The 14,248-nt window shown below is 35.4% G+C and overlaps 1 protein-coding gene and 5 non-coding genes across 6 annotated transcripts in view; 4 read left to right on the top strand and 2 right to left on the bottom strand.

Annotated features, from left to right (window-relative positions):
• Positions 1 to 14,248, top strand: part of LOC146163123 (uncharacterized) — a 46,775-nt gene that overhangs the window by 2,768 nt on the left and 29,759 nt on the right. The window contains exons 6-21 of the mRNA XM_083382896.1: positions 34 to 209; positions 650 to 794; positions 1,090 to 1,244; positions 1,633 to 1,903; positions 2,564 to 2,762; positions 3,365 to 3,508; positions 4,373 to 4,552; positions 7,335 to 7,516; positions 8,132 to 8,295; positions 8,925 to 9,267; positions 9,909 to 10,000; positions 10,651 to 10,854; positions 11,400 to 11,588; positions 12,368 to 12,486; positions 13,031 to 13,187; positions 13,779 to 13,910. Of these exons, the coding sequence (XP_083239022.1) occupies positions 34 to 209; positions 650 to 794; positions 1,090 to 1,244; positions 1,633 to 1,903; positions 2,564 to 2,762; positions 3,365 to 3,508; positions 4,373 to 4,552; positions 7,335 to 7,516; positions 8,132 to 8,295; positions 8,925 to 9,267; positions 9,909 to 10,000; positions 10,651 to 10,854; positions 11,400 to 11,588; positions 12,368 to 12,486; positions 13,031 to 13,187; positions 13,779 to 13,910 (2,852 nt within the window). The remainder of the gene's footprint in view (positions 1 to 33; positions 210 to 649; positions 795 to 1,089; positions 1,245 to 1,632; positions 1,904 to 2,563; positions 2,763 to 3,364; positions 3,509 to 4,372; positions 4,553 to 7,334; positions 7,517 to 8,131; positions 8,296 to 8,924; positions 9,268 to 9,908; positions 10,001 to 10,650; positions 10,855 to 11,399; positions 11,589 to 12,367; positions 12,487 to 13,030; positions 13,188 to 13,778; positions 13,911 to 14,248) is intronic.
• Positions 5,715 to 5,786, bottom strand: Trnap-agg (transfer RNA proline (anticodon AGG)). The gene has a single exon. It is a non-coding gene; the product is annotated as a tRNA-Pro (tRNA).
• Trnap-ugg (transfer RNA proline (anticodon UGG)) lies at positions 6,491 to 6,562 on the bottom strand. Its single transcript has one exon. It is a non-coding gene; the product is annotated as a tRNA-Pro (tRNA).
• Trnap-cgg (transfer RNA proline (anticodon CGG)) lies at positions 6,976 to 7,047 on the top strand. Its single transcript has one exon. It is a non-coding gene; the product is annotated as a tRNA-Pro (tRNA).
• Positions 10,141 to 10,212, top strand: Trnap-cgg (transfer RNA proline (anticodon CGG)). Its single transcript has one exon. It is a non-coding gene; the product is annotated as a tRNA-Pro (tRNA).
• Positions 11,936 to 12,007, top strand: Trnap-cgg (transfer RNA proline (anticodon CGG)). The gene has a single exon. It is a non-coding gene; the product is annotated as a tRNA-Pro (tRNA).

Below are 14,248 nucleotides of genomic sequence, written 5' to 3' on the forward strand. Positions count from 1 at the left end.
TATTGCTTGAAAATTAAAAAATCTTAAACTTAGATGGAATGTTGCCGGAGTGGAAGCGGTCATCCATGACGATGGCACAGAAATGGAAATGTTGGATAACATTTTGTCGAAAGATGAAGTTACCGTCACCGAACTTGTTTCTGCACTAGATGAAAAGTATGACTTGCTCAGAAACAAACTTATGTGGGAGATGGTGAAGCTACAAAGTGGTTAGTAAAATAAAATATTTTTTTAACCTTTATTTTTAATAAGAAACTTAGAATATTTATTTAAGTAGTTGTAAAACTAAACCAATTGTTTTTCATATTTGTTTTGCAGAATCCTTAAAATTTTGGTAATGTTTTTTGCAATGTTTAGGAACTCCTTGTAATTACTACATATATTTTTTTCATTGTGATTGCTTTATATTTGCAGTTTAAAATATTAACTTTATTTTTATTACTTTTCAAAACTAAAACTACTCAATAGATGTGTTTCAATGTTATTTTTACCATATTTTTTTCTTGTGATGTTTCTAGAATAACTTGAGTGTCACAATAAATGAAATTGTTTAAATATTTGATTTTTTGTTCGACAAAAAAATTCTGATTTAAATGTTTTATGTTTGCCTGCAAATAATTTTATTAACTTACGGATTATTATTTTCCAGAGAATGAGTCGGATCGTCGTAAAGTTTCTATGGCTGACATGCACGAAAAGTTTTCAGAAGTACAGAGCAAGGAAAAGGAATTGCGTCGTTCCGAAACTCTAGAAGAAGATGCTTCTTTCTTGTACGGAGGAACTCTGTCTTACAAGTAAGTTAATTAAACAACATTTTAGTTTTATTTATACCAAGGATGACAAAGATAATGCATTAGCTGTTTTTTTAAATAGTGGAATTTAGTAATATGATTTCAAAAATATTGATTGCCTCATTGCTAATTATAAATCGAATTATATGACAGTTTTAGACTTTTTTTAAAGAAAAATTAGTTGCCTTTCGCCATTCTAAGACTTTTAGTATAATGTCATTAAATCTATCTATATTCAATATGAAACTAAATTAAATTTTAAGATTCGACCCTAACCTCTTATATTATTGCTATTCAGCCACAGTCTTGGCGTTCTTATGGGCGACACTGCAGAGTCCTATCAGCTACAATGGGAAGAAAGCAAGAGAAGATACGATGACTTTGTCAAAGAGGGAAAGTCGTCATCTGAGATCAGAGAAATATTTGAGAGGGAAAATCTGGAGAATATGCGAAGTATGTAAAAAAATTGTTTGTTTGTTATTAATACCATTAAGCTTTATTTTAGGCTAAACAACTTTTTCTAAAGCTGAGTAACTTTTTTGTATTATTTTACTTTTTCTTGTTTGGTTTATATTTTACCTCTTGCCTTTTTAAAAAAACTTGTTTGTTTAAAAAAATATTTTCAAGCACTAACGATTGTTTTGTTTATATTTTTTTAAGACAAAATCAGAAATGTTTCTTTTAGTTTTTTGAACGCTAAAAACCTTTTTTAGCACCAAATAAACTTTTTCAATTACGTTTGTTCTGAGACTAATAAACTTGATTAGATAATTTTTTCTAATAAAAATAAAACTTTTTTTTTTAATTTTGCTATTAGAATTTCGTTCTTATTTTTTCCCAGATGCTTCAACCACGAGCGGACATCTCCTTACTGCCCTCTGGCGAAGACAGAAACTGGAGAAAGATCACATTCTCCTCCGACTCAAGAGCATCGCATCTCTTCCCAACGCGAACTCCGAGAAGATCGCGCTATTTGCTGCCCTCTACCGGCAGTCGGAGAGGGCACGTGAAGGTCATGACCTCGGGCCGGACTTGGTGCTCGCCATGAACTTTGACCCGGCGGCATCTGGGGTCGCTGTCGCTGAAAGAAAACAGGAATTTGACCCAACCAGGTGGGAAAGTGTGTTCTTGTTTGACGGTCTATTGGTCGTGAATTAGAAAGCACTGTTATAAGACTGGTGCAGGGGAATGTTGATGGGCCCGCGGTTAGCCCGGATTTTATGCGGCTCTTCCATTCATTCAGTTTTTGAGTTTTTTTTTAATGCATATTTTTAATTTAGTTTATTGAGTTACAGGATATTGTCCGTTACGACTCAGAGGTTAGCTCTTTTGTTAAAATCATGTCAAAAGATTTTAGAAGTTTTAACAGCGCGATGGTGTTTATTTACCTAATCAAACACAATGAATAACATTTCGCATTTAATGTTCAGCGTATCTAGCTGAGCAAAGACATGTCTATAAGTATAAAAATAGGAGATATGCATTTCTGTGTAATGTGGTTCTTTGCATTTAACTAAGTAAGAAATGCGGCTCATGGTCTCTGACTGGAGTATTAAACCATTAAACATACCTAATTCATAACTTCGTTTAAAAATAAAAGAATCGTAAAAAAGCATTGTATGTATTGTTTTGTTATTTTTTACCTAAATATTCAGGTCATACTAAGTTGGCTGTTGACACAGATTTGTAAATTGAGCCGTGTAAAAAAGTGTTTATTTTCTTCCGTCTCAACTGGCTTGTTATATATCAAACGCACAATCTTATAATCCCAGGTTTAGCGCCGACGAAGTTCGACAAGAGCGACTTGCAATTGAGCGCATCCGACTTACAAAATCCCAGCAGAAGCAGCACAAGGCTCCAGATGTGCTGGAACGACTTGCAGGAATCTCACAAGCGAAGGATATGGGACTTGTGGCTGCTTGGATGGAACTTGTGCGTTTGCTCGAGGCTGGGAACGAATTTGAGCGAGAGGTGCGTTCATAAAACTAACCTTTTGAAATTTTACAACTCGTAAGCTCAAAAGTGTGAAAATTTATTTCACTTTAACCCGTACATGTGTTTCTTTCTACAACGTAAAGTATGCAACTTTTCTTTACGCAACTTACCAATATAGAATGTTACGCTTTAGTTAACAGTGTAGTAATGGCTTACAATTACTCAGGTGAGTTAAACACTTTGGGGCAAAATGACGTTTTTTGGCTCAAGTGCACTTAAGTCACTATTTTTAGGTGACTTGACTTGACTCAAGACTTTAAGGCAAACTGACTTGGCTTAAGTGCACTTTTATAATAAGTCCTTAACTTCACAGTCAAGTAATTTGCATGACTTAAGTATAACTTAAGTCGTGGTGGATAGACCTTCAAATCAGTAAAAAATATAAGTATTGGTCAATCTAATTCATGCAAAGACAGTCACTTAAGTTAATTGATGTGGAACTTTGCTTCTTGCTGTTTTCATATGCTGATATTTTGTAGGCACGGATAAAGTTAGGCAGTAAAATCAATATCGGTGTGGGTAGTTCCTCAATATAGAACTGTTGCGGGCCTAATAGCACAACTTCTATTTATTTCCAGATGCTGATCCACTTCCTTCACAACAAGACAGAAAATCACACTCGTTTTCCGTCGATGAATGAAGAGGGTTTGAAGGGAGAAATGGAACGACTGCGTGAACTTTACGACAACTGGAAACAAGGAATGTTAACCAAATCACTTGCTGTAAGTAATGCTAAAAAAATACCAGCGCCTGTTTTTGTTGCTGTAGGCGCGCATTTTTCTTACATTTGTTTTTCTTGGTTATTTTTTTAAAGGTTTGATTTTGATGACCGCTAAGAAATTTTAATGAACCTTAACTTCTTCACCTAGAAATGTAAAAATAACCGTAATTTCTGCAGTTAGATCGATTCCTCAAACTTGAAATAAACGGAGCAGAGATACAATGTATTTTTTTAGTTTCTGTTAATTTATCAATATGTGTATTCCGGGATTAAACTAAAAACGCTTTTTTAATTATTATTAACAACTCAGTGTCAGTTCTTGTTTATCACCGAATACCTCGTTTTACAAGGTAAACATTTTGCGTTTATCTTATTTGGACCGATATATTTTACAGCATCATTGCAACAGTTAGACTAAAATTCCATATTTCTTGTTTGCGAAATTTTCGGGAAACGATTAGGCCGCTACATGTTTTGTTGTTTTGTTGTTTTTGAATTATATTGCTCATAATCGGACGAGTTTACCAATTTTAATGGCTTGTAGTTTTATTATTATATATCAGTGATTTGACTTGAAAATGACTTGCTCTAACAATGACTTGACTGGGAATTGACTTGGACAACTGATAACTTGACTTATTATTTTTTTTAAAGACTTGACTAGGACTCAAGTTGTTTTACAAATGACTTGACTTTTGGATTTTAGTTATTTCACAAACGACCTGTTTACCACACTTCAAAATTCTCTATTTCTTTTGGGAAATTTTCGGCTGCGAAAGAACACTTGAATCTATCTTCTGAGAGAAATTCTCCTATAACTTGCAAATTTAAATTTATTAAAATTACAATAATTGACTAATTTCAGGGTGATTCCAAGACTGGTCACCTCTCTGTGTTACACGAGGCCTGTGCAATCTACGTCCAATTGCTCCGCAAGCAACACAACAGCAAGAAGGAATCGGAATTATTCTCGGTTGTTCTTGGTCAACTACAAACTGTACAAGATTTACGCTACCAGCAGTTGACTGATAAAATGAAAGAAATGGTGAGAATATTTTAAGTGTGAAAAATTAGGTTTTAAGTATAAAAAGGTAAAAATTAAGTGTGAATTATATTTTTGGGGAATAATTAAAACCATTGTAGGACCCTAGGTCAGTGATTTTCAAACTTTTTCACCTTTGGCTTTCTTTAATTATTGAAAGGCAAGTAAAAAGTACTGTACAGTTTTAAGTTAGTTCACACTAGACGCGTTTTTGTTAACGGGAAACATTGACGCCTAAAGCGTAAAAAACACTTTCGGTTGCGGAAAGTTGAATATTTCAAATTTGACGCTTTCGGTTAGAAGCGAGAAAATTTGCCGTTAACGCTGGCAACGCGTTATGTGTGCATTGGACGACGCTAGCGTTTTGCGCCAGACGCCAACGCCAGAAGTAAAACACGTCTAGTGTGAGCCAACTCCTGCATCAATTCAGTAATTATACAAACGACAATATCCATACAGAATGAGTTAAATGAAATAGTTGAAATACCTCTATGTTGTGTAATGTACAACAGGGTTGTCTGTTTATGGTGTATTATTTTTGAGTAACCTACTATAGGATGGGATTTTTCTATTCATGACAAATTTCAGAATACAATGATTTAACAATCCTTACTGTTTTAAAGTTCTAACTTTTTGGGGAATGTTTTTAAACATTAGAGTTTATATATCTTGTTTCTAAATCAAAGGCAAACTAATACATGCAATAAACTTCGTTTTTTATTACAAAATGGTTAGAAATAGTCTTTAGTATGTTTAATCATAGGCGTACTCTCTGCAATTTTTTTCGAGCATTAAACATCAAAACACCTTTACGATAAAAGTTTTGACAGTAGATACCAGGTTCAAAAATCTTACTTAATATTACGATTTTGCACTTAAACGAGTTAAAGATCATTCGAAATGTAATAATGTTTGGTCAGCCACCTTATTTAACTCGTTTTTAATAATTTATCTGAAGAACTAAAAATTGATTTTCGTTCTTCTTTAGACCTTCAAAATTTATATTTTACTATTTTCTAAAGCTATAAAAGCTAGAATTTTTTGCAAGTTTAAGTATATTTAGATAACAGATTACAGAAGAAAAAACTTTGAAATTGTGGAGCCATGGGGCAAAGGAATTCTTTAACACTTTGAAAATTTCAATCAAAAGCGAAAAAGAGAATCAGGGCTCGTCCGGGATTTGAACCCGGGACCTCTCGCACCCTAAGCGAGAATCATACCCCTAGACCAACGAGCCGCACACTCAATCGCCGTGGATTCTATACTAGTTTCCTAGCCTCACTGTAGGCGGGATTGTTTGGCTTGTGTTTGCGTCACAGTGATGGTTTACTGTTTGCCTTTGTCTTAGCATTGTTTCGTCGTCAAAGACACAGTGACTGTTTGTCGACGACCGGTTTCAATATTTTGAATGTCGCCATGGCTTTGTTTGGCGATTGACGTCGGAATTATTTGCTTTTACACTTTGTTGGGCCACTGGAGTTTAATTTCTTCCCTCATACTTTGGGATACCAAGTAATAGTGAAAATTTATAACACAGCAACTGTCCCAGTATTTGCTTAATATTTTATTTTGAAATATTTCAAACCGGTGGTAGAAAATACCTTCAACTGAAACATAATAGTTTCATTTGAAGCTCTTTAAACCTATAAGTTTAGTTATATAGTTTTTTTTATCCTTCTAAGTTTATAAAATATCCCCTTTAGGTTTGCATTGTTACCTAAATATCATAATTTAAGTTAAACTGACTTAAAAGACATATAAAATTGCTCTCAGGCCGAATTGTATGGACAAATTGCTAGAATTTGGTTTGGTTTTCTAAGCGGATTTAAAACATGGACAACTGATAAATTTTTAGTAAATTTAGGTGTACAATTCGCTAAAGTGTAATCCCATTAAACCCAGAATTTACTACTGACTGTCATGATAAATTGGCAAAAGATCGGGCTCGTCCGGGATTTGAACCCGGGACCTCTCGCACCCAAAGCGAGAATCATACCCCTAGACCAACGAGCCGCACGAGTAAGTGTGTCTAAACCGACTATATATAGGACAGACACGATGACTCATTTACCGTCACTGAGAATGTCAATTTTTTGGATTCTATTAAACCTCCAAACCTTCTATTTGATTCTATATCAACATATTGAACAATAGGGTATAATAAAACCAAAATTCCACAACTTACGCTACTTTTTGTTGCCTATAGTATGTTTAATTAAGGTTTTACACGATTTACTAATCAAAATAACGCTGTCATAACCTCAATAATGATAAAAAATGTGTCGTGTAGCAAAATCGGTTTGCTAAATGTAAGTTACACAAACAAAAACATATACTTAGATTTTAACCCATTGTCCAATCCAGTAAAAGCCTTAGAGTTGGTAGCCAGAGAATATAGTGCGTGGTTCGACTGAGCTAGGGCGTGCGGCTCGTTGGTCTAGGGGTATGATTCTCGCTTCGGGTGCGAGAGGTCCCGGGTTCAATTCCCGGACGAGCCCGATACCTTTTTCTCATTTTAGGGGTCATATTTGTGCTTGGAGGGGTAAAATTCCTGTATATTTCTTTCTTTTTGGCTCTATAACAGCATGATTAAATATTTTAGACTGTGCTTATCGAAGTAATAGTAATGTAGCCAACAAAATGGATTTACTGTCATAACTCGCAAACTCGCCTTGCAGACATCGGACGAGTTGTCGTTAATTGACTTAAGTCACAACATTACTGATAACATCAGAGGCTTGTGAACTATAGATAGTCATGTATATAATTTAAACTCACCTTTCAGACACCGGACGAGTTGTACCGACTTCGCAAGTCCGAGTACCGAGTAGTGCGCGACCAAATGTTGAGTAGCATAGGTTCTCTACTCTTCCACGAGCCAGAACCAGCGGCAGTTGTACAACCTGCAGTTGTACAACCTGTTGTCAGCCCAGAGGAACAAAAACTACGAGACGTAATCAACAAAAAGTAAGTTTTGCAACATATTTGCTTTTATTGTATTTTAGTTATTAAGCCTATGCTAAATAAGAAGGAAGCTTTTAATGGTTCTAATTCGTTTTAGTTTTTGTGGTGTATCAACTTGGGGTGTGTAGGAACTAATTAACCTTCGTGACGAACTGCTTACTGGCATTATTAGAAGTTGATGTCTCTTACAATTTAAAAATGTCGATACTATTTTATCTAAATAAATAAAAAAATCTCAATAAGTGCCAAACGGTTTACTTTATTAGTTGTGCTAATATTACAATACCAATAGTAATCATTTTTTTCTGTAATTTTTAGTGTTTATTACTTGTTTTAAAGGGGCCGAAACGATTTCTCAAATTTATCTGACAACTTTTAAAATATAACCTAAATGAATAACTACAGAGACAATTATTTTTTACAAACCTAAATGAAATAGTTGCTGTCCTTCAAAATAAAAAAGCCAAACCTTAAACACCTTCTGTTATCTAAAATATCCACTACTGATATTTTGATGAGCATTTTTTTCAATTCTCATTTAATTTCCCAAATACTATTGGTAAATATAAGGACATCATTTCGTTTTTACTGTTAATCGTTGACGAACGTTTTCACCAGGTACGATGTTTTGCGAGCCAAGTTGTTCGAAGAGGCTTTAAAGCGAAGGGGAATCACCGAAAAGGAAGAGAGAGTCAGCGCCCTCGTGCGGTATATCGAGGAGGAGCAGGAGCTGAGAGGAAAAGAGAAGGGGCAGCAAGATTTCTATGACAAGCTCAAGGTTCGTGCTCTGGCTTGTGTTTATGCAAAAGAAGCAGCTCTTTTGCTACACAGTAACAAAATGAGCTGACTATTTAAGAATTATATACAGCATTAACGCCTGGCGAATAAAAAGCACGCTACTTTGTGATGACGTAATTATTAAATGTAAGCTTTTCAGTAATGCTTCTAAAGTGTAATTTATAGGTTAAAATATTATTATTAACTGCTATACAGATTTAAATAATATGTTATAATACGCTTCAATATAGCATCAAGGAATGTTTCAAACTTGATTACTAGCACTTTTACACCTGTAGACTGCAGCATTTTGAAGGACAACAATCGATTATTTGTAACTATATGTAGAAAATGTTCGTTTTGTTTGATCAAAAAACTAAAGATGAATTAATAAATTATTGGTCAGTTGACCTAATTAATTAATAAATAAATGATGAACAAAGTTGTCTTACTCCTTTATCATAGCAATTAGTTGGTAATTTAATCTCATTGGTCGAATAAATCGAATTGACAGAAAACATTCTTACACCAAAGACAAATTAGTACACAACTAAAAACAAGCACATTTCTTAGAAATAAGCACGGAATGGTAACATAATGTTTAAAGTATTCTTCTAAAAATTTATCCAGGTAGTTTATTCCTCTCTCGAGCTCTTTGGTCCCTTGCTATCTTCGTTCCGCTCGGCCGCCTCAGCCAATCAGGACTCAGAAAAGCGCGTCACGCTTGACGAAGCACAGCTCGCCGATGCATTGGAGCGTAACGTGATCACCGAACTGGAACGAAGATGCAATGACGAAATCGATCTGTTCGCAAAACTGGTCAAAGAATCCAATGACGTCATCGGTTTGACGTCGGCTGAAAGTGCCAGGCAATCTTGGATGACGTCATTGATCGACAGTGACGTCACGTTTGTGTCGGCGGCCGTCGAAATGGTTGCTATGGAGAGGAAGCTGATTGGCAAGGAGATGCGCGTCAGGTGATGAAAGTTTCCTAAATTTATAATTGTTTGGAATTAAAGTTTGTTGAAGCTTGAGAATGAATTTAAAGACAATAAGGCCGCGTATATCGATATCATTTTGATATATACATCTTAGTTAAGATGATACAAGTGCGTATAGAAACGCCTCAATCAAGATGCTGTCGTTCTACTCGACCTTTTTGGCTTTGCAATTTATTATCAAGCTTCATTATAGATCCGTGCATAGTTTACCTGAGTTTATTACTGTATTTTTTTGGTTTCTACTATGGCTTGATATAAATTTTAGCAAACAATTGTTTTAATCTTGTTTGAAAATGCATATCAGAATATTTTTATTAAATCTCTTTACGTAATACAATTTGCTTGCTATATTTTAAGATTAAAACGCCGATTTTAATATTTTTTTAAGCGCTATTTTTAGTCACAATATTCCGTGTTAAAACAGCCCTAAAAATTTCTCCTGTATAGAAATAAATTGAAAAATAGCGTCCTTGCTATAATACGCTCGTACTGAGGGCCAGATTACGTAGTTCTTAGTTGTATCAATTCATTATTTTTATTACACTAGTTATATACATCTTTTAATTCCACCGGTTCTGTTCTACGTGCGCGTTTACCGTGATTTAATTCCTTTACAGATTGCGGCAAGATATGAAACGCTTCATTCGATCAACGCAAGAAAGATTTCAGCTGACTGCTCCATTCAATTTAAACCCACAGATGGAATTCAGTAAGTACAAATTAGCTGCAATGTAAATCGCCATTCCGTGTTAATCCGATAATTACTGGTTCTTAAGGATTTTTTAAGTGCAACGAAGATATGGTTAACGACTTAACAAATATTTTGTAGCAGAGACTGTAGATCCGTGCGGCTCGTTGGTCTAGGGGTATGATTCTCGCTTCGGGTGCGATAGGTCCCGGGTTCAATTCCCGGACGAGCCCGTTACCTTTTAGTAGCTGACTACCGAACTCTAAAATTACCTTTTTTATTATATACAATATCCACGATTTAAAAAAAACTGTTGAAATAAAACTCTGTAAATATATTTTGTCAAGAAAATTATCACAATTAAAAAAATAAAAAAACTTAAAACGCAAAACTATAAAAAATATCCCCAGCTTAGTAATTACAAAAAAATTGCAAACCTTTTCTTAAATATTCTAATAATTAATTAATTATGCTTTAAAGCTTAACATATCCAACAGCACAAATTATAAAATAAATGCCCGTAGCCACCTCTAGATGCAAAATACTTGTGATTTAAATTTCATTACGATGTTTGTGTTTTTGTTAGTTTTTTAATCTCGTCAAATTTGCGAACTTTGTTTTTCATCTAAATTCTAAAGTGACAAAAATATGAATTGAACTTTTCTCTTAAGATTTGCCAAACGCCACCGCCTCAGCTGCGCAGTCGCGCTTGTGCGCAGCCTATCCCTCCGAGTGGCTCAGGTTCCGTGACCTTATGAGTGACGTCACTGCGCAGGAGTTGCGCGAGGCCGCGTCATCGATGACGTCAGAAGAGCGAGTGACGCGATTGGCGGAAATCAACGTGAAGCGACGCAACGTGGAGCTTGGAACAGAAGGTAACTATATTAAGACCTGTATTCGCATTTTCTTGCCAAACAAATCTTACAACTTTTCAGTTAAATTATGTTAAGCTTGGTCCTTGGTGTTATAGTCCAAACGTATAGTTGCTCTATTGTTACACATTTCAGTCTGGTCTTAAAGTTGCATTGTTTAAGCTGCGTCTTTTTTGTCTAAAGAAATGTTTTTAGGTGCTCTTCCACCTGATTAATTTTAAGTTTTATTTCGGTTGAGATGAAGTTCGATTTTCTAACCAGAATTGACCCTCCCTATTGAATAAATCAGTTTGTAGCAATGCTGTAATGACTAAAGTCGATTACTTGACTCAAGTAAAACTTATGCTAAATCAACTAAAACAACATGTTTCTTTAGTCGTTTCCTTAAAAAGTTGATTACATTTTAAATATACACCAACATTTCCATTAGGCCTTCATGGACCCCCTAAAATTAGTTTACGGATCCCCAAGGGGTCCATGGACCCAGTTTATGAACCCCTGGTATAACATTTTTCAAAAACCTCTTTCTACTTTAAAACACCTTTCAGACGGACAAGCCGATCTACTTTCACTTTTGGAAGAAGCATCCGCCATTAAGCACGTGGCAAGACAGGAAATCTTGCGAAACCTGGCCGATGACGTCACTGATGATGACGTCATAATCTCGCTGCTCGCCGATCTGCAGGAGGAGCAGCTCGACGACGCCATTAAGTGGCAGGAGAACCTTACGCAGGTAGGTGGCGCTAGATATTGCGATTTTATTTTTTGTGGAAATATATGTAAAAATTTAGTAAAACAACCAAAAAATGGTGTTTATTTTTGACACAAAATAACCAAAAAGTTATTGAAATGAAAAAAAAATCTTAATATTTCAAGAAAAAGGTTATTGAAATTAAAAAAAATTAAAGTAAGGTTATTGAAATCGAATGTTTTCTCGGCAGTGAACTGAGATTCTTGAGGGTGGCAAAACAAAACATTTCAATTACTAGAAGGACAATACTGGTCCTTAGGGTTTTTAGAAATACAACGGAGATCATGCTTGGCGACTTATAAATATTTTGTAGCAGTGATTCTGTAATCGTGCGGCTCGTTGGTCTAGGGGTATGATTCTCGCTTCGGGTGCGAGAGGTCCCGGGTTTAATTCCCGGACGAGCCCAGCACCTTTTGAGTTACTGACTTTCTAAAAATGATAATCTCGTTTAAATATTCCTAATATACACAATTTAATAAACATTTGAATTACTATTAGACATACACGCAAAATTTTAAGACTTGAATACGTACAATCAATTATATTTACCTTTGCCTTGTCATGAAGTATAGTAATTGTTGAGTTTGCTTTTTAGAAAATTTGTCACCAATTTTGTTAATTTTCTAAGTGATCTAACCACAAGTAATAACGGTTGATAACCACCGATTTGTTTAAGATCACGGATGTCACTGCTTTGTAGATCCCAACAAATGTAAATCGCCAGTTTAAAGGTTTATCACCTACTGTACCGTTATGTTAAGGGAGATGACTGCTTTGTGGATTCTGCCTCGGATAAGATTACTTCGCACATGGAAAGTTGTGAGAATATCTTCAACGTGCTTTGTAAATACGAGGGAATGGCAGACGATGACAGGCTGATGCAGGTATGCAGTATTTTTAATATGTCTGATTTGCTGGAGCTCCGTTACACCAAAATTCAGAATTTTACTTTAAATTTAGAAATCGCTAAGTTGTATTGAACCATGGCTGAAATTTTAGCTTAATGTCGTAACGTCAACCGTGGTATTTGACAATATGCGATACTATAATACCCCCAGCCAAATAATCACAAAGGATGATTATTACACTTAAACAATTAACACTATGTTGCGTGCGAACTTGACCATTGCACATTTTGAACAAAAATCTTAAAATTCGGTGTGTCAGATAAGATGCAAAAATCCATTGACAGTAATTAGTAGTGCTAACCGGTTCGCTGATCTCATAAAATTCGGTGAGACGGTTCTATAGAACCGGTGTGAACCGGCTGAATCCCACTGTTTGTTACCTAATATAAGGTTCTCCCCGATATTATCGGCCATCCCTAGCTTTAGCTTGTGAATGACTTGACTTAAGTCATTTTAAACTAAACCTGGAACACTCTCAAAGCACTATGCGTTTTTTACGTTCGAATTTTTTGACCTTCAGGCGCTAGAGGACAAATATGACGCCCTTCGCGACAAAGTTTTGGCTGATGCCTTGATGAAGCAGATCGGAGCAGAGCAGTGGCGTCGGATGAGCGAACGGGAGAGGCAAGAGCGACTTCTCAAACTAAAGATGGAGGAAAGAAGGCTTAGAAGAGAAGGTGGGAGTTTTGAGGGAAACAAAAAACATGTGCAAATAGTGGCTTTTGTTATGTTTATAGTTTATCTAAATTTTTTATGCAAACAAAAACCAAGAATTGACTCTAAAAATCACACTCTGGATGAAAGGTTGGGAGATTTTGTGGTTAATATTTCCTGCACTTTTCCCTTTTTAAATTGCGTTTGTAGGTGTTATGAACGCTGTAAACTATATTTGACTTCAAAGTTTAGAAAAATTGGCAGAACTAGCAGAAAACAATTTTCTTACAATATGTTGCGTTTCAAGTTATTTTTTAGTTGAGTTAATGCAAATAATCGAACTCGTTTAGCAACTTTATTAGTTTAATGTTAAATTTTTATGACAAAGACTTGACTTCAAATTGACTTTCTCTTATTATGACTTGACTAAGACTTGACTTGTCATTTATTTAAAAAGACTTTACTTAGACTGAAGTTCTTAAGTTGCGACTGGGATTTAAGTCATTTCAACATGACTTGTTTACAACACAGCAACTTGGCGAGATATTTCTTCATTTACCTAAATCCTCAACTATTTTGCTCGGGATTCAAATACACACTTTTACTTTCTTCAGGAAAATGGGACGAGCTGGCCAAGTTGCTGGGCGACGCATTCGCGGATGACGCTCGGATGAAGAGTTTGATGGGAGAGAGTAGAGAGGAATACGAGAGAAGGCTCAAGGAGCGGCTGGAGGCGAGGAAGAGAGGTGAGGAGTGGTCATCCAATAGAGCTCTCGAACCAATTATTTATCAACCACCAATAGCGCTGTGGACATTACTTCGTTTTTAAGTTACTTACTTTAGTTTATTATATGGATTCATGAACACTTCGTATCTATGCGAAAGCCTCATGAGTTCGTAAACGTTTCATTTTTGTTAAGGGCCGTATTTGTCTAATTCTAAATAGGGTAATCAGATGGCACTATATAAAGACAAATTGTATTGGACATTTTGGTAAACATTTCTTTATACTTTTACTTGCGCTTGTGCTTTTACGTGCATCTAATTTGTTTTAATTTAATTTGACCTGATGAAGCACGGTTGT

The sequence above is a fragment of the Ascidiella aspersa genome, chromosome 2 (assembly GCF_963924565.1).
Source record: "Ascidiella aspersa chromosome 2, kaAscAspe10.2, whole genome shotgun sequence".
NCBI lineage: Eukaryota > Metazoa > Chordata > Ascidiacea > Phlebobranchia > Ascidiidae > Ascidiella > Ascidiella aspersa.